The sequence below is a fragment of the Argiope bruennichi genome, chromosome 2 (assembly GCF_947563725.1).
Source record: "Argiope bruennichi chromosome 2, qqArgBrue1.1, whole genome shotgun sequence".
Classification (NCBI taxonomy): domain Eukaryota; kingdom Metazoa; phylum Arthropoda; class Arachnida; order Araneae; family Araneidae; genus Argiope; species Argiope bruennichi.
Window position 1 is genome coordinate 99,647,379 of NC_079152.1, and position 27,957 is coordinate 99,675,335.

At 27.5% G+C, this 27,957-nt stretch overlaps 1 protein-coding gene across 1 annotated transcript in view; it reads right to left on the reverse strand.

Annotated features, from left to right (window-relative positions):
* LOC129961837 (tachykinin-like peptides receptor 86C) overlaps positions 1-27,957 on the reverse strand; it is a 112,759-nt gene that overhangs the window by 13,366 nt on the left and 71,436 nt on the right. Inside the window, exon 2 of the mRNA XM_056075418.1 lies at positions 4,080-4,295. Coding sequence (XP_055931393.1) covers positions 4,080-4,295 — 216 coding nt within the window. The remainder of the gene's footprint in view (positions 1-4,079; positions 4,296-27,957) is intronic.

The following is a 27,957-nucleotide window of genomic DNA, read 5'->3' on the forward strand; positions in this document are numbered from 1 at the left end:
AAATATACATAATCCTTTTCGTTCTTTTTTCCAAAATTGTCCATTATATACATTCTAAATAAAGAAATCGGATCATATTATTTAAATGAGTTCCAGAAAAAGAGAACAAATGTATGTTTCTTTAATTTTCTTAATTAAACCTGTACTTCTACTTGCAAAATGTCATTAAATAGGTCCCTAAATGTATGAAAATAGTTTTACTTTTGAAGATTGCGGCTGTAAATGTTTAAAACCTTAAAGCTTTATACGGCTTCCATAATGGAAACTTTTCAGTGAGTAAAAAGTTTTTCATACATTCATCTGGATAGATAAATTTTTTTTTATAAATTTTCCTTGTAAAGTTTGTTGAGATATTAAAAGACAAATTTTGTCATTTTTTCATACAGGGTTAGAGCAGGAGATTCATTGTAATTTTCAGGGATAATATACAGACATTAAGAAAGATTATTTTAAAGACTGAGTCAAAAAATGATAACGCATTTCTTTTCATCAAATTTTATGAAATGGTCAGATAATGCATTGAGTGAAGTCCTTAAAACTTTTCAAAATGAACCCGTTCGCTATTTATACAGAGTAGCGTTCTTCTAACAAAATTGTTAGTTCATAATTTGTGATTTAAGGATAAACTTTTTGAATTCATTGATATATATTTACAGAGCGTGTAATGCTAAATTCAATCCATCAGTTACTTCGGAAAAATGTCTATAAAAATATTTAACTATATCAGTCAATATTCAACATACTATTGTACAAAATTGAACCAACCAAAGTGTTTTTAAAATTGGCACACCATACATTTATAGAACCACCAAAACGCTTACAGAACTTCTACGAAGAAGTACAATTACCGTTACAAAATTCATAGTTGTGAGAATTAATATTTCTATCTCGATTAAAGCAACATTCGTCACTCAAAATTGTTTTTCTCTGAAAAGTAATATTTGATTTTGCACTTGCTTGGACACACTTATAAGATTCTAAATTTCCATAATGTAACTGCCCATGTAAATGCCGTATCAACCCATGCATTCTACAAATACTGTATGGATGCCTGTTAATATTTAGAATTATTCTATATAACATCGGTTTTGGAGTAATGCATTCTGGAATGACTGTTCTTACAGAAGCATCAGGGTACATGAAAAAAACATAGATGAAGGTAAGAGAAACATTTTACTAATCGACACTTTTATACCATGTGTGACATACAAAAATTCAGTTTTTAAAAACTTTCTGCTATCAATCTCCACAGAAGAAAAAGTATTTTCATAGAATTGCTCATGTTTTCTAATGAAACTTTGTATCTAGAAGTATAGATTTAGGTGCATATCTTGTTCCGCATTTTTGGAACATCGTTTTTATATATTTTTGTTATTCGCTTTCCATGGTTTATTTTGAACTTTTATTTGTTAAATGTATATTGAAGAATATTTTTAGGATATATGTTTAAAGAAGAGTGTCTTTTATTATCAAACGGATTAGGTAATGTACTTTATTTCAGAATTCATTCATAAACGCCTTCATGCTACATTTCTTTTTTTTTATCTTTTATTCAGCATGTTTATTTAGGTTTTCTCTCTAACCATATTTACTCTGCGTTTATTTACTTGTACGGTTTATTTTGCGTTTGTCTGCTGTTAAGCTCATAAATGGAATCATCCTTGATGTATTTGCAGAAATAAAAAAAAAAATGTATTAGAGCTTCATAATTATGAATTGACAGAAGAAATATAATATGATTATTTTATTGACATGCAAATTAATTATAACTTTATTTTTATAAATTGTTTTAAATTATTAATGTATTAATTTTCACTAACTACATTAATTCCTTCTTAACTAAATATGTTACCTAAACAAGAGTTGAACACACATTTTTCTTTTATAATCAAACTATTAGTCTATATTTATTTAGAATATTTAATTTATATATTTGCGAAATTCATAACATTATTATAAATCAGAAGAAAATTAATGAATTTCAGACACACTCTGATATTCTTAAGAATTTTACTAATTTTGAATATGCAAAGGTCGTGACAATATCGCTTCTGTTTGATATCGAAAGAAAAACATCGAAATTGCAATAAAATTATTAAAATTAATTCTCAGTTACGGGATATTCAGCAATATGTTGTCGAAGAAAAATTTTTTAAAAAAACTGATTTTATTCACCAGAAAATAACAATTTTATTAAAACAATTTTTGATTGCTAAAAAAATTGCTTTTAGAGAATTTCTAGCATATCTCCAATATTTTGATGCTTTTTTTAAACATAAATTTCTAATAAAAATAATTATCATTTCAGCCTAACCAAATGTAAGTTATTACAAGATAATGTGTAGTTGAAGAGTACTTTTTCCATATACTCCCCATTAACTACAGTTTCTTTTATTCTAAATTATTTGAAGGATTTAACGAGTTTCAATTTATTAATTTTTAACACTATATGCATAAAATTATACATTATTTAAAAATTTATTGTTAAATAAAACCGTGTTCTTTTTAGAAAATTTAATGCAAAATCACATATGCAGTGTTTTTTTTTAAAGGAAATTCTCAAAATCCTTTAACTAGCATAACTAATATAACTAAATTAACATAACTAACTCTTATGCGTTTGAAATAATATAAATGTATACACTTTGTAGTTTAATGATGATCCACTAAATTTGAAGTCTCAAACTTCGAATGCAGCTTGAACGATTTTACAAATTAATTTGTATGACTTTTGATATTGAAATTTAAAAATCCATGAAGTACAATATAAATTGATTGATTAAAATAACCTGATATGAATTTTAATTACTAAATTTTTTAATTCTTTTATTTGGGCATTCATTTTATTAAGCACATGCATATTAAAATTGATTTTATAGAAAAACATGGAGATGCAAATAATGAATTGGAAAGTCAAGTCACTTACACAATACTGAAATTCGGACATTTCTGAAGAAAATACTATAATTAACATTTATGTTCTGTTTACCAAGTTTATTTACAAAATTAATATCTGCAATAATCACCAGTTAAAAGAATTATATTAAAATGTGTCAAATTCATTTTAATATATTATAGAAGTTTATAATTTTTTATTTAATAAATTTGTGTTCTTTGCATCATTTTTCAAGCAGGATTTTGCAGTCATTTGTATCTTTATTACCATTTACGTAAACAAATGCTCGAAAAAAAATACTGTGTATACAAACAGAATCTTATCCTCATACATAACAGAAGAAGAAGCCGTTTCTTAGAGACATTCATTTTAAAATGAGAAAGAAAGAGCGTCACGCATTTAAGCGAGTTCATAACAAGACAATAACATTTATGTGTTGAGGGACCTCGGTAATAGAACCACATCTCAAGGAAATAATTCTCAAATGTTATATGAAAATTTTATAATTGAACTGCAATATTACTGCAATAGAACTGCAAACATATTTTCCTCTCCAAGAGACAAAGTTGCGAATGCCGATCAAACTATCATGCCTATATTGATATATTTTTCATGAAACTGAATTCAATAGAGTAACATGCATTTTTTTGTTTAATTTTCAACAATATTTTAGGGATAATAAATATAACTATCAATATAATAAATACAATTTTATCAAAATATTAGAAAGGTATTATCAGTGTAATAGAAGTCATGTAATAAGAAAACTAGAAATCATAAAGCTGATATATTAAATTATTTCCATTTCTTCTCTTGAGATGGGTCTTCATGTTCCTTTGAAACTCCTCAATGGTATCGATACTTTGGCATCGCAGACAGTTGCTCCTTTCAGGAAATAGATGGGCATCATTCGGATCTAAGTGCGATATGATGGAGGTGAAAGGCCACTATTTCTTTCAATTAAATTTATAGTTTTCGTGTTTGAACGGTAGAAATGAGGTCATGGTTGTTAGATATTTAATGATATTGCATAATTTTGTACTTTTGCATTAATCTAGAGTTTTATAATAATAACACTTTTTTTTCTTGTTTTGTTTTTATATTTGAGTTCCCAACTATATAAACATTTTTTATGTCATTGAACAACTCTAATATAGAGAAAATTACTAAGCTAATTACTTACACGTGATCTGTGTATGATTTTCCCAATGCCTGGTCTGGCCATATTAAGTAGCACAGCGTCCGATGACCCTGATCGGCATATTTGTACGTAATTGTAGTGGCATATAAAAGAGATGGTAATGACAACAGAGAGCTTAGAGTCCAGACCGACAAGATGATGGAATAGGCGACACATTTTGACATTCGAGGACGAAGTGGGCGAGTCACGGCAACAAACCTGGAAAAGTAATAAAACAAAATTTCTTAGCTTCTTGTTAAGAACAGAAAAGATTGTATATATGAAATCTACTATACTATACTGGCTTGAATAAAGCACACAGTTTTCAGATAATAAAATGAATAGATATAGGTTAATAAAAATTATTTGTGATTATGATGTTTTTTTTTCGAACCTTATATAGGGTTCGAATACAAGCAATCAATACAAGCAAGCTTCTGGAATCCATATGAGGATATGCATCATGAATTGGGAATGAATTTTTTAATTATTTCCATAGTATTTTCTTGCTAAGAACTACTAGATGTATTTGGAAAGATTAGGAATATCACAAAGTTAGTTAGAGTCAACAAAACATATTAAAAAAAAAAGCGCATAAACAGGTGTATGAACATTAGTAATAGATTAATGATCAGCCATGCAAAGTAGAATGCAAATTTCTGAACTAGTGCAATTAGGTATATACTTCTACTTGCAACATTTCATCAAATATGCGCTTGCACCATTTTACCAAATGAATGAAAATACTTTGGCTTCTATAGAGAGAGATAATCAAAAGTTACAAGAATTAATTTTTTACGATCTTTCTGTAAGGTTTGCTGATATATAAAATAACAAATTTATTGAAATAAACCATTTTTATACATCCAATCCATGTTTGAAAGATAATTTTGTAATAATTTTTTCAAGAATAATATCAATAAAACGAAAGATTATTATAAGGGCAAAAACAGAAAATAGCGATGAATTCGGATGTAATTTAAACAATAAATTAAATTAAGTGCTTAAAATCTTAATCAAAATTAACATTTTTGACCCCTGTATAAAGTTGCCTTCTCTTAACAATAATTGCGTATATGAAATGGAGTTCATCAATTGTTACTAAAAAACAGTGTTTTTGAATCCATTGAGAAAGATCTACAAAGCACACACAGCCAAAGCTAGTTCATCTTTTAGTTCATGTATAATGCCAACCAAAACTGTTTGAATGTATCATTTATCATTCAGCATGCAGTTGTACAAATTAAAACCAACTAAAGTTTCAAAATCTGCTATACCAGACATCTATAAAAAATTTATCTCTTGTATAAAGCATTGATTTTTACCTTTTCTAAAGTAATAGCTTTGGAGGTAAATATTTCTATCTCGAATAAAGTACCATTCTTCGGTCAAAATTATATTTCTTAAAAAAAAAAAGGATTTGATTGTATTTAAAGTAGGCCACACCTGCAAACTTTTCGAGACCGACAGTCTAGTTACCAAATAAATATTGTAACAGCCCATAGTCTCCACGAATATTGTTCGGATTCTATTTATTACCCAGAATTATTTCCGACACTGTAGAATTTGGAATGTTCTGTAATGATTGTTAATAAATTACCAAGATGGTAACTTGGAAAGTAAGAAAAATGACAATTCTTGTATCACATATATAATATCTCATCCTTCCTGTTCCCATCAAGGAAAGTAATGATTTTTTTGTTTTTAATCATTCTATGAACACATTTACAAGATGGATGTTGGGAATTCGAAACACGATGTTTATATTCTTCTACAAATAAGCGAGCATTATGAATACATACAACATAAATCATCAACATATCCGAATGTTCCTTATTATGGAAATTTGACATTCACTTATAAAGCACTCACGTTTGTGCAGTGAATTTTATTTTCTTGCTTGGCATTCTCTAAGATATTTTAATTTTCCAAATTCTGAATTTTTTCTGCAATTCTTTGAAAAAAGAAGTGAATGAAATAATAACTTTAACCAATCAAAGTGAACCTCATTATGGGTGATTAGAAAATTCTTTGAAATCATCTTTGGAGAATTGCATATTAGATGATGTACTACTAGACAAATATTTACATATGACATCTTATCTGTATTGCATAAAATGTCATTTCTGAAATAAATTACATATATTTTCATCTAAATATGTGATAAATCCCATATATTTAAAGGTAAACTTTCTCTCTTAAGAGTTTATAAATAGAAGCATGAAATTTGGAGTGTGCATTGAAGAGTGAAAGTAAAACACACACACACACACAAATATATATATATATATATATATAAACCTCTATAGAATTTCAGAATGTTTTCATACAATACCATAAAATACATCCCTTTATTTAATAAAACTTTGCAATTATAAACCTAAATGCAATACTTGTTCCATTTTCTTGGAATAGCTTGTATATTTTATTTTAAAATCTACAAGATTTCTTTGCAGAATTCTGTTTGAATCTATTAATACATATTTTCATAAAGTAATTCAGTGAATACGATTTTGCATATATAATCATAAGTGTTGACTGAAGATCACGTATAAATGGTTGGAGCATATCTTTTTGATTTACTGTTCCTATCATATGGATTAATTTGCTCTATCATTTGAAAGCTCAATTATTTCAATAATACTGGAGAAGTTTCTAAGTGGTTTGAATGACGCAGCATATATTCATTAAGCTGTTTAACTCTAATTATTCTTTATAAATGAATCTTAAATCTTAGAAATATGATTGACTATCACATAGTAATTGAAATGTGTTTGATTATTTCAGTATTGAGGATCAAAGCTTGATTAAATATAATGCATCTAAGCATAAAAAAGGAAGTAATTTTTCGGAATAGAGTCAAGAACGATACTGGAACTTCACCTTTTGCTTGCATTTGTAAATAACGCTGAAAATAAGCATAATCCTTAGCTTCTAACAGTGGAAGAAAATCACATGGCAATATTTACATATACTGATATATTATATGTCAAAATAATATAAGGAACTCGCCTTTCATTGCTGCAATGAAATGTATTGTTAAATACAATGTACAAATGCATTAAAAAATTGCCAAAATTCAGGAAAAACATATTTTTATGACATTTCCTTATTTAAAGATATTTTAGTTCAAGTTTTAAAATGACATAAAACCCTATCTCTGTAATATTTTCAGAAATGCATTAGAAAAAAACTTTTTAAAAAAGCCTCAAAATAATTTTTAATCAATTAAAATTTTATTTTAAAAAATTGAGATAGCCAGTTCTGTACAACAAAATATATTTCCCTCAATTTTTTTTTTATTTGTAGATCAAACAGTTCGGCAAGCATCAGTATACCATTCCTTCCTACCCAAATTTTACTTTATTATTAAGCTTTCTTTTATTAACAGCGATATTCCGTGTATTATATAGCACCATAAAATATTGAAAACAACACACTAAAATATTTAGCACCGATTTAATGCTTGGAATTTTTTTTTCTCAAATTTATCAGTTATTCAAAAGTTTCAGAATGTCACCGAGAAATCGACTTAAAGTCATAAAACAGTTCTTCCAGACTTAATAAACCTAAACTTATTTTCTATAATTTTGTGACAGGGCTTTATTTTCCTGAAAATAATAGCCACGGATACATACTATGTATACATTTCACTCAATGTTTTTAAAGCATTTATAAAACATGTATCTCATATTCTTGAAGGATTACGTTTTTTTATGAAATACTCGCAACCATTCAAAAAAATGGTGTGGGATTATTTTATATACTTATTTGAATACTAGGAAATGATGTACGAATAACAGAAGCAAATCCGTATTCAAAAATTTGTTAATTCTCTTCATTTAATGACAAACGTATTCTTGCAAACTGTTTTCAACATAATTCAAAGGAAAAGTATATTATTCAATCAAAAAACAAAAAGCCATGACGATTACAAATTTACTGCATATTTTCTCAATAAGTAAATTTAATTTATTTTGTTTGCTCTTTTTTCTTTCTCCAAAATCTGATTCAAGAAATTGCGTAAGACAAGTGGATATTCATAAGTTAAATGAGCTGCAGAACAGTTAAATGTATATAATAGCGGGTTGTTTTTAAACTATACGATTCTCACTTTGTCAGATAAGCCCTAGAAAATATTGAAAAAGGAAGTATCGGAATGAAAATAATTAAAACAAAATTGAAGACAATTCACTCCATTATCTCCACTAATTATAAAAGAGAAAGTATATGTGTGTCTGTATGTGTGTTGGCGTTCTACGAATCCGATCATTTGGTTTAGAATTGTCAAATTTGGTACATAGATAGTTTGCATTATGGGAGAATAAGATTTTTTTAATTTTTTTTATCTGAAATCCAATTAACTGAAAAGTTCACCAACATTTTAGATTTTTTTTCTCGAAAATATTGCTGTAGAAAATAATTTTTCAACCTTAATTCTTAAGTTATTATATATATATATATATATATATATATATATAACTTAAAATATATTTGATAGTTTAATGAAAAGGCAAGTCGCTTTCATCGTTGCAACCAATGTTGCATTCAAGTTTATTTCCCTTAGCTGATAGTCAAAAGTTGAGGATTTTTTTTCTTACTTAACTGGATTGTATTATAAGGAATACTTTCAATTCTGGAATTCAGTTGTTCTTACTTTCTTTGCTTTCGCTTTAGAACACAAAAATGGTGAAATTTAAATACGCTGCTCTATTTGGCTATATATTTGGATGTTTGAAAATATTTAAAGAATGATAGGGAAACGGTTAACAGTAAACCGAATGACATACGGCTTCTAACATAGTATAAACTGTCTGTCTCTCAATATTTGAAATTCAAAATCATTTTGCTTAGGAAATCAATATTTAAATCTAATTTTCTGCAATTATTAAATTTGTCAAATTGATCGCCCAATGTAGCTGGTAGAGAAATAATAAATAAACATCAACAATTCGAAGACACAATACAAATTATAAAATTATTTCTAATATTCCAATTATAAGAAAAATTATATAAAATTATTTGAAATATTAAACAAAAATGAGAAAAATATATGCTTCCCCTTTTTCTTCTAATACTTCTAAATACTTAAGTTATAATACTTTAGAAATTGATGTAAGAAAAAATATCTGCTATAAAGTTAACCGTTTCCATAAATGTAAAATATTTACGTCATAAATCAGACATAGCTTGCGTGACAGTACTTCCATTAAGGTTAAAAACTGCTTTTCAATTACACCGCTGTAAATATGCTGTGCTCAAAATAGAATGGTGCTATTCGCATTACATGAATAAAGCATGGCATTTCTATCCGCAGAAGCATTTTGACATTCTCCCACGAGTGGAGGCAAACCATTTTTCTACCTCACTATGTTTTACTTTGCTTACAATACTGAAGTTAGATAGATGCGCATTTTATAGATTTTCACATTTTGTTAGAAGTACGTGGCTATTTGTTTTCCTTTTTTTCAGCAATTCTTCAAGTTTAACGGCAGCTTTCTTAAAGTAAAAATTCTTTTAAAGAAATTTTCTGATGTATATGAAAATCCCATAGACGTTGAAATACATTTTTTTTACTAAGGTTATAGAAATGCAATTATTTATTTTTAGTTAAACAATGCTTTCTATATTAAAAAAATAACAAATAAATATATAGTTTTTTTAAAGAAAGTCCTGGTGTGCATGTCTCATATGCTCAGAGTTCAGACAAATCTAACACATTTATAGAAATGACATTTGACTCACGGATTCTCATAATGATGACTCAAGATACCTTGAAGTCTGTATTTCTTAAAACAAAATGTAGAATTTTTTAAGTAAATGTTTAATGTTGTTTTAGTTTATTTTTCTCAAGTAGTTTACTTGTGGTAACATTGTTATGGATATTAAGTAAAAAAAAATGCACTATCCAGATGATGAAAAAAATTGCTGTTTTAATTAATTTTTTTTTAAACTTCTGACAGTATTTACTGAATTTTGAAAATAGTTTAGAAATAGTCTAATTTCTCAAAAAATCTTAAGTATTTAATATAAAATTCCTACTTAGATTATTTTGATAAAATTCTTACATCTTTCTAATCCAGTCATTACTGCTTTTTTTTTCAAATTTTTTACAGTAATTATTTCAAACGTTTTCTCTAATATAAAACAAAAATCGAACAATATATTTTCTTTTATATTGATATTCAGTTAATTATTTCCTTGATAACTTCATAGCTTTTCGCAAAATCAGAAAACGCATGAAAGAGGAAACAATTTTACAAGAAATCAAATTATAAAATAATTGTCATGAAAATTATTTTATGTAATCTAAATTTTAGCAGCATTTTTTCCAACAATTGTTCTAATTTTATGACCTCTTTATTATTTTTATTGTCTTCATTTTCAATTATTTATTTCTATCTGTATTGAATATTAGTCGGTTTTGGTGACATGGTTTACCAAGGGATATTGGTTATATTCGCTTAAATCGAATATAATCAGTATTCATTCCTTCATTCATGTCCACCAAATTGAAAATATTAAATTGTGTTATTTTAACTATCTTACCTTTGCTCTGTTCATTTTGTATATGAATGGATGGATTTCTAACTGCAATCAGTCGCATAATTTTACAATGATATTTTAAATGTAAATAACATCTTCATTTATCTTCTAATTTTCGTTATAATATAAACTCACTTTTCCGAATTTCTTTTACACGAAGTACAGAGAAAATATACTGATTGTCAAAATGTAGTAAATTGTGAATTTCAAGAGTTTACAGGTTTTCAACCTCGGTGAGTTCGAACACAATTTTTGAATTATTCGAATAGACCGCAATAAGCATCTTTCTTAGTTCGAAAATCCCATTCTTGGCATTATATCTGTCGGTCCGTCTGTGATAAATATAATTTAAAAATGTGTTGAGATAGACAGATTAAATTTAATAAATGGTCTTTTTAAAAAAATTGTAGATTTCTATCAGTTTTGAAGCAAAATCCTTTCAAAAGGAGCCTGTTGTCCGAATATAAGTTAAGTTTAAGACAGCTAAATTTATATTTTAGTTGTCTGTTAATATTTATCTTCTACAGAGTAGATCTATTTCAAATTTGGAACCACATATGTCAGGATATTGCCCGTCTGTTAGTCAATACTTTTACAAGCATGCAAACAAAATAATTCAAAAACGAAAAAAAAAAAAAAAAAAATTAAACATATAAAATTTGGTAGATAATTTATTGACTATAATTGTATCTTGTTATTAGATTTTCGTTTCAATCGCTTGAAAAAGCAGGTTTAAAACCTTAATTCAAGTACTATGCCAGGAATAATTACCAAAAAATCGCAAAGGATCATCCGATAGATTCAGTAAAAATAATAAATTCAAGTCAAAGGATAGTTTTTACTAACAATTGTTCGCCAGTGCCAAGCAAAATATTCGAGACCTTACTCAAAGTATCGTACCCAATTTTATGCGGAGGGAAAGGGATAACAGTTTTATTACAGAATATGCGAGAAAGTGTGGGGAGATCATACCGGCAGTATTCGCCTTGTAAACTACGCAGATGCTAAACAGAATCTCTCTTCTTTAGCTTTCCACAATGGAAATACATGACAGCATGAAATAATTGCTCAAATATTGAAAATGGTTTGTATTTCAGGACAACAAAATTACTTATTGTTCGAAATGAGACAAAAAAATTAATTAAAAAATTGCCAACATTAAAAAAATATCCACAATTTTTAAATTGACATATTTGAAAGATATTTTTGAAATTTTGAAGCGGTATAAAATTATTTTTTTTTTCAATACTATTTTACGAATTTATCGTGAAAAACATCAATTTTTTTTTCAATTAAAACTTTGCATTACAATTTCTTATTCATATGTGTAAATTAGCGAAGCTATAACATTAAATATATCCGTATTAAGAATAATTATTTATTTCATATGTATAAATTATTTACATACTTCAATATTCAATTAGTATTTCATCAAAATTCTTATTGCAATATCAAATTTTTATTAAAATTCGTATAACAACTGCAGAAAAATTACCCAAGGTGCTCATTATAATCCTCCAAGGTATACCTATATGGTAAAAGTGGGTAAAAGTTCAGACCTATAGAAAGAATGTCTATATTTATTAGTAGCAGTGATAAATCACCAAGTGTATTGCTAAAAATAAACGTGGAAAATCAATACTTTATTTTACTACATTTCCGTAACTTTTTTTTAATGTAGAATTGACCCAGATTTTGCTGGTATTCATCATGTCTTTTCAATGCCATCCAAGGTTTGTTCCTTATACACAGTGCCAATTTCTTTCTCTAGAAACAATTAATAAGCAACAGACGTAAAAATATTAATGACAAATTAATCATTTGTGAAACCAACTAATCTAGAAATACAATACTGTTTTCGTGCACTGATCTGCAGATGCATGTTAATTTAATTTTTTCCATTTAATTCGACCAATGCTGGATTTTTATTTATAAGGGATTTAAAGTAGAATTTCAATCAAGCAATGAACTGAAAATAAAGTCAAATAAATAGCTTAAATTACAAAAGAATAAATTATAGAGAATATCCATTAAGAATTGAGGTGTGAAGAATTAATATGATTTTGTATTAGAATTTAAAGTAGCAATAGTGAAGAAGGTGGAAATTAAAATAATTGTTGGAAAAAGGCATAGAAAATGTTTAATTAAAATCCAAAATGAATTAGAACAGTCGTATGTAATATTTAACGAACTGTAAACAAAATATTTTAACATTACTTTCATTTTCCGCAGCAGTAACATAAAACTTGTAAACTAAATATTTTTTTTATTTTATTTGAACATGCGCATTAATTTCTGAAATATATTTATTCTTTCTTTAAGGTACAGTATAAAAAAATGTTTTTTAAATATTTTTCTTTGATTGTCTTCTTTACACTTTATTTTAATAATTTAGAATTCATCGATAATTCAAAAATAAGGATTATAGCAGTAATTACATAACTTATGTCAAAACTAAACCATTCTTTCTTTGATTTCTGTAATTTCTGTCCTGTAATATTGCTTTCTTTAAGTTCTGTAATATTGCTCTCTCAGAATTCATACTTCTAATATTAATTTGATATGAAACATGAATATTTAATAAATTCAAATAATATCTACGTTTGTAACTGTTTCTTGCCGTATCAATAAGCCGCAAGTAAGAACATAATTAAGTAAGCTACATTGAAATAAAGTGAGAACAGTATATTGCATAAAATTAATAATAGCTGCATTTTTGAAAAACATATATTTTTTTTATTTCATTACGAATCTTGACTGAGTTGTAAGCATATAGTAAAATACGTCGTTATTTCAATGATTGTGTTATTCCATTAAAATAAATGGAATAGCATAATATTATTGCTAAAGATAATTCCTGTAGATTGAATATTTTTATATTTGCATAAAATAACAATTTGTATTGCACAAACGCACGAAAACGAAGAATCATTACCAGAGCCATCAATGAATCAAAGAAAACGACTTTAAGCTCTAAATCACTTTTATGAACAATTTATTCCGGGATTCATTAGAGGCGTTTAGAATGACTATATTTTACTAAGAATATTTTACATTTGATTTAGTGAAAGCAAAAAAAAAAAAAAAAAAAAAAAAAAAATCTTCCAAATAAACAATTATGCTATGAGGAAGTTTTAAATTTTTATGAACTGCATGTGTTTCTTATATTTCAAGTGGATATATCAACGATGTACATTTCCAAGTAGAAGATTTAGTGTGATAGAATTAGAAAATAAAAAGTTTAAAATTGTTTCAATTTGCAATAAGATTTATTTTTGGATGCTTATTAGTAATATAACTTCTCAAACTTTTGAAGAAATGTTTTAAAAATATTGTTAAATGTGAAGAAAAAACAATGTTTATGGTTCTGTTATGTCATATATACGTATATACTAACTCAATTAAAAATGGCATAATTATCAAAACCTTAAAGCATTAACATGCATCCAATAAATCAAAATATATAAAGATTAATAGGAAATAGAATTGTAACGAATTTTCAATATGAGAAATGATTCAATTATTTCATTTTATAAGCAAAAAAATTTGAACAACTAAATAATTATTTAATTTGAATTATCATACCATGAACCTCATTTACTATCTAGTTAATGATAACTAATGAATCTGAAACACTGTTACACTGAATCAAGTTTAGAATTAGTGCTAAGTTATTTTTTTTAAGTATATAGAAAAAATATTTAAAATTATTATTGTTTTTACGAATTTTTCAGTTTTTTCTTTATTTAAAACAATAATTCCATTAAAAAAACAACGAACCTTAATATCTTCAGAATTAGTTTATATCAACGAATGAAACATGGTCATAAGGATTAATTTTTAATTAAAATTGTACCCTGTCTTTATAAATAATTCGTGCCGTATAAGAGACAAATACGAGGGTTGTTGAAATCATTTAGTATAATAATACAAAATATGCGTTCAACTATAGGTCCAAGGATAAAATAAAAAGAATTACAGAACTTCAAAAATATTATTAAATATATTATTACTAAATTATTATTAAATATATTATGCGGTATCTGAATGTAAGTAATGTCTAGCTTTTTCCCAGTTTTTTTTTGTTTTTTTGAAACATACAAATTATGAAACCTTATCATTTGACAGTAAAAATCGTATAAATTTTTACAATTGCATCATAGATTAGAATTGAATTCTTAGTAGGAAACTTGTGAAATTTATATTTTTAATGGAACACGGGGAAAGAAAATAACCTTGCTGTCTGGATCAAGCATTATTAGAGCTTATATACAAGGAATCTAGAGAAATTAAAGGAATACATATTTACATTATTTTTTGCTTATAAAATGAAGTGATTGAATCCTTTCTCTTATTGAAAATTCGTTACAATCCTATTTCCTACTAATCTTCATATATTTTGATTTTTATACAAGGAATCTAAAGAAGGGGGGGGGGTAAATTTGAACCAGACAGATCAATTAGATGAAACTATCCCATTTTTCTTATAGCTGTATTAATAAACCTAACCTTAAAGGCCTTAAAAGAATGTACAAGATAAAACATCAAACTGATTATAGAAATTCCAATAACTTTTTAACAGAAGAGAAATATTTCAGATTTTAACTCGAAATATTTCTCCTATGTGAGAAATTTGACTCACGTATGGGATTTTGGGTTATTTATAATAAGATTTCTATATTTGATAGAATATTTAAAAAGCATTTTCTATAGGTATTATAAGAGAAATTCTAAAAATAAATAATTAAGAAGCTGTTTTATAACTTCAAAAGTTCATCAAACAAGAATTAATAAAAGACATAGATTCTTACAATAGGATAGATAAATCGCTGCCTGTTTACAGAAATTATTAAACCTCAATCTGACCGTCACTAAAACCCTGAGAATTCCAGATTCCGTTTCCTAGTTCCATTAACCACTCTTGTTAGATCAATGACAGTAATCCTGCAAGACTTCAACAGTTCATTAGTGAATTCTAAGAGAAGATATGTGATAGCCCAATTTATATTGAGGGCAATCACATGCCTCATGGAGTGCCAACCTCCCGAGGATCGCATCTGAGATTTCTACTAAAACTACTATTCAACCAAATTAGATTATCATAGCATTATGAATACCAGATCTGAAATACTTTCATCAAATATAAAGCAAATAATCTTATAATTGCTGTGAAACTTTTAGCAATAGAATAAATTTAGTAATAGAATGAATAAAAATTTGCTTTTGAGAGTGCGTCTTTGAAAAAATGAAAACTTCTCAAAGTATTTCTGAGCACTTAGCAAAAAATAATAATTTCATCATTCCAATTTTGAGAATAAATTGTCTTTTACGATATAAAATATGTTCATTTACTAATTCCTCAGATAAATGGAAAATTAATAGTTCTAATTAATAGATCTATATCATGATTTTGGATGACACAAACATATTTAAAAGAAAAAAAAATCACATTAAACACTGTTTTTTAATTTCATGTCCAGAAAGGTCAAATTTTGTAAAATATATTTTACATTCATTTGAGATTATTTTATTTTGAATATTTATATATTATTGATATTAATACACTATTTTAACATTTTAAAAATCTTGTTATCATTTAATCGATTTATTTAATTACTTTTTGATTACGCAAGTGCGATAACACTAGCTAGTGAATTTAAAAACGAATGGATATGAAGATACTGTAACATTTACAATGATAAATTCTAGATGAAAATCAGAAGAAAGTACAAAGTGAAATAAAAATATCAATTTTTCAATATGCTAATAAAAGTATCATTCGAAAATAATGTTTATGATACTAAGCGTGTTCTTTAATGAACAAAATTTTCTGAACATCTATAACAGATGCAATTTATTGAATAGCGAAACAATTGCTACAATCGGCTACCGATCACGTTTTCCTACATCATGCCTCGTTCACGACATCTGAATAGTGAAATCGTTGCATACTTCCCTCTCTATGTTATCAACTTCCTTGTTTATGTTATTGAATTCACTATCTATGTTATCGACTTAATCTCTATATTATCGACTTCCCTATCTATGTTATCGACTTATACCCTCCATATGTTATCACCTCCCTGCCTTTGTTATCGACTTCCCTGTCCTACGTTATCGACTTCCCTCCCAATGTTATTGACTTAATGTCTATGTTATATACTTGTGATGCAAAATTTACATGTAGAGATTGAAACACAAGACAATTGGAGTTAAAAGGATAGGAACAGAGTCTACTATGAGAGAAGGTATTATTTTTTTGTTTGAGGATTCTGTAAATGAACTTCCGTGATTAGTTAACAAGATATCTTCAATCAATATATAATGATTCCTTTTTTTTCATTTAAACAGAGATTTTCCTTTCCTTCGCAAGATTCTCTGACTATCCAATTTATCACTAGTTGCCAAGTTTATGCTTTAATGAATTAAGATTTCTTCGAAAACAGTTAGTAAGTTACATAATAAAACAAAAGTTTAAATTTTAAAACAATAGCGAATGAACTTCAAAGAAGCTATAACTCCTTCCCCACAGTTATCTTGGTTATACACTACAATGATATTTATGCCCTATAAATAGACCAAAAAGAGGGATTATTCGCCGAATTTGACTATTAATATTCAGCTAATTAAAAATAGTGGTATTCCCTTTGTAGATTAATTCTTATAAAATCCTTTAGAGATAATAATTTATTCATTATTTTTGCTTCAATTTAATAGACTATTTCTGATTTTTTGTTGATATGGTTTGCAGCAACCGAACATGCATAATAAAGACTTACGACTGAGCGCACTTTAATCTATTATTAAAAGCTGCAAAAAAAGAATATCAAAGGTCTTAAAATAGGAGATAGAAAATACCTTTAGTGTAGTTCATGCTATCAAGAATTTAAGGATTATCTTGCTTATAAGTCAGACGATAAAAAAACCAAATGCATTAAATCTTTTTTTCCTTCACTTTAAAATGATTTTTCCTTACACCATTTTGTCTCATTTTCTACGGTTTTAATTGCGAAATCTTGGAAATTCTATTTTAAAGGAAAACTGCTTAAAAGAGTGTTTTTTTTTTCTTCTGATTAAACAAAAAAACTCTTTACGTCATATCCCATATCAAAAGCATTAAAGGTCGCATTATTCAATTTTAACTGCTGAGTTTTACAAGAAGCTCTTCTTCATAAGTATTGAATAAATTTCTTATATTAATTTTTATAATGATTATATCTATATTTTTATTTATACATAAATATAAAGAGAGCCTTAATTAATAGATAATATACAAATAAAGACAATCAGCGGTTTCTTTGTTAATTATAATGAAAATAATAATATAAAATGATTGTTTAAGAAATAATAATAAGCAGTTATAAGAGATCACTGTTTTGAATGAAAGGATATCAGTTTTCGTAATGACAAAATTGATACTTAACTAATACAAATATATTAAAATAAATTAAAAGATGAATTATATTTAAATGTTCTTAAACTGATTCTTAAATTATAAATGGAATTAAAATATGAAATTTCTCAAAACAAATGTAAATAAATAAACACCCTAAGAATATCTTTTAATAAAACCACCATAAGAATTAAGGATAAACCGAAGAAGAAAAGAGGGTTAATTTACATAATGTAGTTGCATTTTCCTTTCATGATTAATTTAATTTCCATGAGAAATATAAAACAATATTTGTCACCATATTAAAATATATAAGATGAAAACATCATCATAATTGTTTCTCTATCTTCGGAATAATATGTCTGATGTTTTATTATTACACAGTTTTTTAATCTATCTGATCATTTATTAATGAAAATGTACGAAACGACACTGTGGGTATAAAAGAAGACTATTGAAAGTATGCGTCATAGGCCTGAGCACAACAATCACATTGATTAACGAGCCGAAGGATTCCTTGTTCCCAGAATTCGTGTGGCCGTGACGGGACTCAATCCTACAACGTCTTGCCTACTTGAATAAAGTCACACACATTTTTTCCCACAGTGTTGTTTCGTACCTTTGCATTTGAACACCCTTTGTATGTTGCTTTCCCTCATTTATATTTTTATTACTGCATATTGAAGCTATTTCTTGAATTTTGAGTGCAATTTTAGAAATTTATTTTAGACGTACAAAGAAGTGCATTCTATGATCGTATCATGGAAGAAATTAAATTTTGAATAAAAGTCAATGCATAAATAATTCATAAATATAAGTCCACTTAGTTACTTAAAAAGTTAACTGTAATGTACAAAATATTAATTTGGTGGGATCTGTTTATCTACATCCTATCACCTATTTAATTAACTTTGCCATCTGAGAAGGTAATGACCAGGACTTGGTGTAATTAGTAAAGCACATTTTGGAGCTCAGTGGAAATCAGTTTGAAAGATTGGGATGTATATTAACTGTATACAATTAAACTTTTGTGGTAACTCATAAATCAGATGTAAGCACTCTGTTCCACGGAATTATGTCCTACAAACTGCTGAAGAGCGATGGCTGGAATTTCCTTTGATAGCAAACTCTTCTTAGGGAATGGAATTGAAGTGGAAGTGAGTTGCATACCTTTCACACTTTTTAAATAAATGGATAATTTTTGACAAAAATTTATTTTTATTATTTTACCTAATTTAATTTATTTTTGTTCTTCCTCCAGTAATTAATATATTAATTTTCAGATATTAACAACAATACGGGAAGCTCACTAAATTTAATTCGGTAACTGAAATTTTTTTAATGCGGTGGTTTAGAACATGATAGATAATCGATAGACACGAAAATACTTAATTGGAGAATTATCATAGTAATGATTTTTTATTGAATTCCAGAAAAAATATTAAAATAAATAAATTTTTGATATTCAAAAATAAATACTTTTAAATTATAGATATATATAAAAGTATGTCCATGTGCCTCTACATTTTTATTTTGGTTGATTTAATGCACACTTTTCACAATGCAACTAGATATTTTCAATTGAACAAATTCTGTGTCAATTTATCTTTTTTATTTTTCCTGCAGTATTATACTATAACCGAAACTCTAAATGTTTAAAATACAACACACCAAACTTCTATTTCGGTTTCAATGTACTGTATTTAACTTCTTCCGCTAAATGTAACATTAAAGCTAAAGATTTCATTTAGCTAATGATTTCTTCATTAACAATCCAAATAATTATACAATACTTATTTGTTTCAAGTTTCTTTCCAACAAACTCAGCTTCTGGCTTAAGACTAATTATAGTTGAGCTTAAAAGTTCAGCTGATTAAAGCGTAAATTGTAGCCTATTTAATTGGGAATTGCAAGGACGAAGTACACTTTTCGGTTTTACCGCGTTCATTGAAGAATCTCCCAAAGAAGTGAGTAGCTGAATGTGTATAATTTCTGAATAGTTAAGATGCGTAGTTTTATTGGTAACTGAGGTTGTGACTTTTATTCTTAATTAGAATTTTTTATCATAGTAATTCGTGAATACGCTGACTTTATTTAAAATTCATACAATATTTCCTTTTTATAGTTATTAAAAATTACATTATTGTGTTTAGAAATTAGAAGCTACTTCAAACTGAGCCTATAAGGCTTTTCTTTCACATCCACTTTGTCATAAATCGTTGAAAGGAAGCTGTATTCATCAGTTGGGGTTATTTATAGTAAAGGGAAATTTTAATTATTCGTAGCAAAAACAGTTAGTATTGAATTTATTAAAATCCTTAACGCATTTCATAACTATTAAAAATCTATCTTTTATACTGCTACAAAATTGATATTAACAAATTAATTAAATCTATCAATAGTTTACACTATTCTTACACGATAATATGTCTGTGGCTCTCTTAGAGCTACTGCTAAAAATGAATAATAAATATAGATTTTCTGATGATTTTCAGAAAGAGAATCATAGATAAAATAGTAACAAAAAACCTATAAGAAACTACATCAGGGGAACAAATAGAATTTAAACCAGAATTTTGAGTAAAAAAAAGTTACCAGTAGTTTTTTTTTTTTTTTGCAGAAAAGGTAAATTAGCAGTCTATTTGAGATCGAAAATGTTGTTTGACGTGGGAAGGATTTAGTATTAACGAGAAGAAAGGTTTGATAACTGCAAAGACTCTGTAAGTAGGAAATCCTATTACATTTGACACAAAGAAAGGCGTAAGTACTCTGAATTTTAGCAGAGAAAGACGTGTTCGCAACTTGATTGAGATTTACAAAACAGGAATTTACTAATTGGATTTCTACGCCTATATAATATATTGAACAAAGAAGTAAATATATTGCAAATTGTTTCGTGTATTGTTAAAAATATCTATAGATAGATTAGCGTTAAATAATTGATACAAAGCAAAGTAACAATTAAAAAGGCTCAATAATTTCTCTGCACAATATATTACTATAAATAAGTTATAGAAATCTATTATTGAAATATATTTCCATATATTTTGTGATGTTTCTATAGAATATTGACATATAATAAACATGTTTCGATAAACAAATTTCTGAAAACAAGTTAAAGTTAAAGAAAAATATTCAGATAATGTCCACAAAACATCTGAAAAATTATAGGAAATAGAATTTTGGTCTCGGGAATCGAAAAATTTCCCACGGGAATTTGAGAAATTCTAATTATTAAAATTTTTTGTAAAGCTTAGTTATTTTTTAAATTTCTCATATTTCCTTAAATTATACACTCATGTCCAAAATTAAGGTCACAAACATAAAATCTGTGGAAAATGAAAAACTATTCACTGTGTTGCAACGAAATTTGGCACAGAGGTACACTACAATGGATGAAAGAACATAGACACATAACAACATAGAAAAGATTTTAATTGGGAATTAAGAAACAGGGTATATCAAAAAGTGTTACATTATGAATCAGAGAAAAGGCATTTATCTTGGGAAAAGCCTGTCTAATATGGATTGTTACCACCATTCATTGCTATACAGGCTTCACAACGAGCTTTCATGCTGTTTATGTGGGTGTCAATAAATGCTTGGGGCAACAAAGTCCATCTTCCAAAAGTGCGGCTTTTAACTCTTGGAGGGTATTAGGAGGCGGGTTAAGCTGTGCAATGACTATTCCGAGAACATCCCAAACATTTTCAATAGAAATAATATCCGGAGACCTTGAGAGCCAGTCCATATGTCGAATATCATCTTCCTCAAGAAAATCATCAACGATCTGGGCTCTGTGTGGACGCGCGTTACCGTCCATAAACATGAAGTCTGGGCCAAAAGACCCCGGAAAAACCTCACATATGCTTCAAGGATCTCATCCCTATAGCGATGTGCATTGACAGTACCCACATCGAAGACGTGCAGTGGTGTACGACTGCCCAACATTATGCCACCCCAGATAAGGATTCCTCTGCCATCAAATCTGTCAATTTCTTTCCCTAGGAGGGATGATAGCGAGCTCCTCGCTCTCTTCAGATGAAGATTCGACGAGTGTCACTGTGTGGTAAAGCTCAACTCATCACTGAAAAGAACACGCCCCCATTCTTGCTGTGCTCAAGAATGATATGTTCGGCACCACAACAACTGGACTTTTCTGTTGGATGCAGTCAAAGGGGCGCACACAACTGGTCGCCGGGCATAAAGGGCACTCTCTGCTAGACGTATGTATACTGTTTGTCTGGAAATTCTTATTCCAGACGCAGCAGCAAGATCACGAGCAAGTTGAGGAGCCGTTGTCAGCCTATGTCGTAGTGCGCTTAATGCCAAATAGCAATCCTAAGCAGGCGTTGTTGCACTGCGACGGCCTTGGTCGGCCTTCCTGGTTACAGTACCACTTGTTTGAAATTGATTCCACAACCTGAATACCACTTTTGGTGACATTTCTAACCATCGAGCCACCTCCGCTTGAGACTGCCCAGCTTCAAGCCTGCCAACGGCTCTCCATCTCAAGGAATCGTCTAAACGATCATGGGAACTCATTCGCTCTGGAAAAAGGTTATTTTTTTTTGTTTTAACGAAATATTCACAAAATTGCAGGCAAAATTTCTAGATGCCTAAATGGTCTAATTTCAGTAGTTCATCAAAAACTAGTCCTAAACAACATTTTTTCCCACAACAAAGGTTAACATCGTGTCACCGGTCTTTGACAATATATAAAACATAATTTGTTTAAATTTTACTGGTAGCCATTTAGAATTACTTTGAAAAACATTTTTGTGACCTTAATTTTGGACATGAGTGTATTAAAGGTAAAAAGCAGATCTACAATAAGTGATATTTTTTGTTTTCTTTCATGATAAGCTAAACTTTTATTTGCAATCATTAGGAAAATATTATAAGCAAATACATGCGACACATTATTCTATACCACCCACAATATTACATAAGAATTATTCTACATTTGGCAGGGCTTCTTGTTCATTGAGTCACCATTATGACACTATATGTGAGGACTGCAATGGCCGTACACAGATAAATTTATCTGGAAACTACAAATACATGTACAAACTTTTATAAATATAAACAATAATTTTATTTTCAGAGTAATAAAGAAGCAATTAGTATGTGAGATAGTTGTGTACAGTTGATATGCGAGAGAGGTTTGTAATATCATTGACAAAAATAATTAAAAACTCATGATGTGCTACTTCTGTTTTATTAAATAATATGCGAAATTTTAAAGAAATTAATTAGCAGAGTAAAAAAATAATTTATTTTTTCTAAGATATTAAATTCTAGTTTTGTTTAAAACATAGTGATCAATACTGAAATACACAATATCACTGATTAACTATTAAAATATTACTGTTGTGTAGACAATTTTATAATGTGGCTTAAATATCAGTCATTTGTTATAAATATTTTAATCAGAAAGACAAATATTTCTTTCCTGACTTTGAATGGATTAATTATAATTACAAAAGTAATTTTTAGGCATTTGCTGTAATTACTTTAAAAAAGAATATGATTGTAATACCACCATATAGACTCTTATTTAGATTTTATATGATTAAGTAATTCTTTGTTGAAACGCAAATGCCCCAAGTGGATAAATGAATCGATTTAATCATCTACTTAGCAGATTCATTAATCTTGCTAAGTAGAAATAAACTATAAATAAAGTTAGGCTACTTCAAAAGAGTGATGAAATTCAATCAAACAGGACTAAAACATTGATCAAAGGACTGAGGTGATTACCGAACATTTGACTGTGAGAATAAAATGAAATAGTTAGGCAGACCTGATGTTGTCTGGAAATCATACTTGTCTCCTGAATACAAAAATCCTCTCTAACTTAAGTACTGATGTACTCAAGAAAAAAGAAATAGAATAATAGATTAGTAGGACTACTATCTTGAATAGACAATTAATATTATAGGTAAGAAAAGAAATCTTTAAGCCTTTTCATATATTCTAAACCACTTCAGTACTTATTTATCACTTATTATTTAAGATACTTTATAAGACAGTAAACTAAAAATAGATTCATAAAAATTATGGAAATACATGCCAATTGCCAACAATACTTGCGAAATATTAACCTTTGGCGTGAATATAGTATTTTTATTGAATATATCGTGTGGTCCTTGGCGAGTTATTTGGCGATTAATCCTTGGCATTCGAATAATAGTGTCCGAAAATAGATATTGTGCTTTAGGCCCATTTTTAGCAACCTATTGAAAAAACAAAAATGTGACATGGAACTAAGCTTGCACGCAGAAAATCAAATACCAAATTTGATAAGTAACTGCATTTTTGCTTTCTTGTGATAAAATGTTTCTGAAAGTACAGACAGACTGATGGTCAATGCCTTGTTGGATTTAGCTCAAAATTTGATATGTGTCTACAATATAGATAATAAACTCTATACCAAATTTTATTCATTTAGCTGTTATCGTTTTGTAGATATCGTGTTAATTTATACTCAAATAACCGCGCAGACTAACTTGTTAGGAACAGATTTTGTTCAAAATTCGATAAAAATCTACAAATTTGGTGTAAAGACCCTGTGCCAAATTTTGGCCGTATAGCCCAAAGCGTTTTTGAGTCGTCTTTGTCCCAGATAGACAGACAGTTTCCAAAAATGTATTTTCCGAGCTCTGGAATGTTTAAAATGTGGAGATTCGTCAAAATTTCGAGTTCGAATTTTTTGCCGTGCACGAGAAAGTGAAAACTAGCCGCCTTTGGTTTGGCTTAGATGTTGCTTATACTTCATTTTAGTTAAATCTTTCAGATATTATTTCATATCATTTATTGAAATTGTCTGATATTAAAGTTATGTTATTTTAATTTTTTTTCATATGCTCCGTTCACAGCGTACATGAATCTTTCTAATAGAGAGCAGTCCCGTGATATCGTAGTGCTATCAAAACTGTAAATGTAAATGTGTATCTATCTTCTAAATTTCACGGGATTGTAAATTCTCTCTTATTCGTCATGTAAACTATACTATAAAGTAGTGTCTTTCTCCTTCATCTGCCAATAATGGAAAAAACATCGCTATCATATATTTGATGAGTGAATCAAAACGGTTTGAGTTTCGGGGAGGCATTGTAATGTACTGGAAATTCATGAAAAATATTTATTTAATTGTGAAATTTTAAAAATAGCGATTTCGTTTGTTGTTTGTGAATACGCACACACATTCATCTTTTTATTAGTAGAGACATGAAACAGAAGTGAATAGTATTGTTTTGAATTTCAATTTCTCGAAAATATTCTCTTAAAAAGTTATTTGTTTTACATTTTGTGATGCTTGTCTTATTTAAATCTGAATAAGTTATTAATTTATCATTTCTTTTATTGAAAAAAGGGGTATAGTTACCGTCTTATAAAAAAAAAGATTGCGATATATTGTTTTAATGCAACTCACCATTTCACATATTAAAATTAAAATACTGACATCACTTTTAGAAAAGATGTTATCATTCACGATCATTATAGTTTTAATTTATTTTTCTTTATGCCATAAGTAATGTAAAATGTCCTTACGTGGCTTAGTTTCTGTTAAATCTTCGTTCTCATCTTATTTACTCCTGTAATTTAATTACAAATATTGATTGCTTTAAAAATTAAAACATATTAAATACAATTGGAATTTTTCTATAATTTAATCTTTGAAAAGCTTTTGGGTTTATTAAAAGTATTTCGCGGTTCATTGGAAAGATCTTTCTTGTTTTAAATTATTCATTTTTCTTTATAAATGCATTGTAATATTACATGTATTTTGTGTGATTAAGTGGAAGTTTTCTCACGCAAATATTAATTCAATATTTGAAGAAGGCTTTAAGATAAAATAATTCTACTTTCTTCTCATAAGCTTGGTCTTACATAGTAATTTGCAATGTAATTGCAAGCAGTATAAAAAAATGCCTTTACAAACAGGATGAAATTTCCAGATAAAATATCAATGTTATTTTATGAATACATACTATGATTAAAAATGACGATCACAGAATTAAACGCCTTTTGAGACTATGATAAACTATGATAAAATGTGTAAATACCAAACTTCAAATGAACTTCACTGTCATAATGTCTTTTGGCGGTGAAGTTCAGCCTCACAGTTTAGTTTAAGCTATATTTCAATACTTCTTGGAAAGAACTATGAATAAAATTAAATAAAGATATTGTCATTTTCTAGAAGTTTACTTCATTGCATTAATTCTCAAACATTTTATTTTTTCTTTGCCATTTCGTTTGATTTCTAGTCAACCATTCCAAATATAAAATGTTTGTATACAATTTAATGATAATCTTCAATATCTGCAGATATTGAAAAATTCCTAAATTGTCAATTAGCTTAAAAGTTCATTGATTTTCATCATTATTTTTCGTTAGAAAACTATAATTAGATAATATATTAGATAATTAGATTAGGTAATTATAAATAGACATTTCATTGGATAATTTAAGCATAGATTTTCAATTGAGAATAGTGTTATAGGAATTCAATGTATAATAATTATCATTTAATGTGATATAAAAAGCAATAATATGATTTATGTGCACCAGGAATGCTTATTATAATCACTTTTCATTTGATAAAGTCTAAATGAATTACGCTTCATAGAGAAATTATCAAAACTTCTTTTATATGTTTAAATTATTTCAGCCTACGAAAAATTATTTTCTTACTAATTTTTAATAAATCTTTCAATTCATGTCATCGACTGAATGATCTATATATACGTTTAACAAATGCAATAGTGTTGCTTCATAACACGGCTGAATTATAAATAATTATTCAATGGTAACGAAGTAATTATCAATATAGGAAGTAGCTCTCCTAAATACAATATATGAAAAATGTATCAATTTAGAATTTATATATATTATTATTAGCATACAATTCAATTTTCTTATTAATACTCTACTAGGCATGTCTGGTCTCTCATATTGCTAAGATATGTTATATATTTGATTTTCTTACTAATTGTTATTTATTTTGAACCCTTTTAGGCATCTTCAGACACTTTTGAGAAGTAGGATTAATGATCTTTGGAAAGATACCTGCAATTGGCACCTTTCAGAATCGTCGCCCAATTCTTTTATAGTGTTAAAATCCTTTAACATAAAATTTATATTAATTTGGAATGTGATTTTACTTGGTAATACAAAAATTAGTTATGTCGATATATTATATGCATCCATGAATTTTTCAAATGCAAATAAAAATGAAAGGTGATAAATTTTAAACTATATCTTACATCCAGTAGATAAAATTGCTAAACTGTATTTCATGAGAATAAAAACGGAATAAAAATCTTCAATGTTCAAATGGAAAATAAATCCTTTTTTTCCCTCGAAAGTTATTAAACTCAATGGTCATTGAAAATCACAAATGTTTTTAACCCAGATTACTGGACTGTCTTCTACTGTCATTAACAAAATGCGAATTTTTGTTTTTGAGAATATACTGAAAGGCAAAGCATCCCAACCTATATATATATATATATATATATATATATATATATATATATATATATATATATATATAATAATAAAATAAAAATAAATAAATAACAGAGGGAAAGAAAGAAAAAAAAGACGATTCATATTTAATTCTATTTTTTATGGTTCTGATTTTATTATTTCCGTTTCTCTCTTTTCGATTAATATATATAAGTTTATTTATTTTAACCAATAAATACCTTAAATCCTCTTAATTTGGAATTATTTTAGAAATCAGTGCAAATTCAGCAATTTTAATATTTTCATAATTAAAATTTCTACATTTATGTTACTTATTAATTAATTTTTTTCAAGATCATTACATTACAAGCAAACATCATTAGATTCGTTATTCAGAAAGATAAATTTATATTAATAATTCATTTATAAACAATAATGATAAATAAAAATAATAATTTTTAG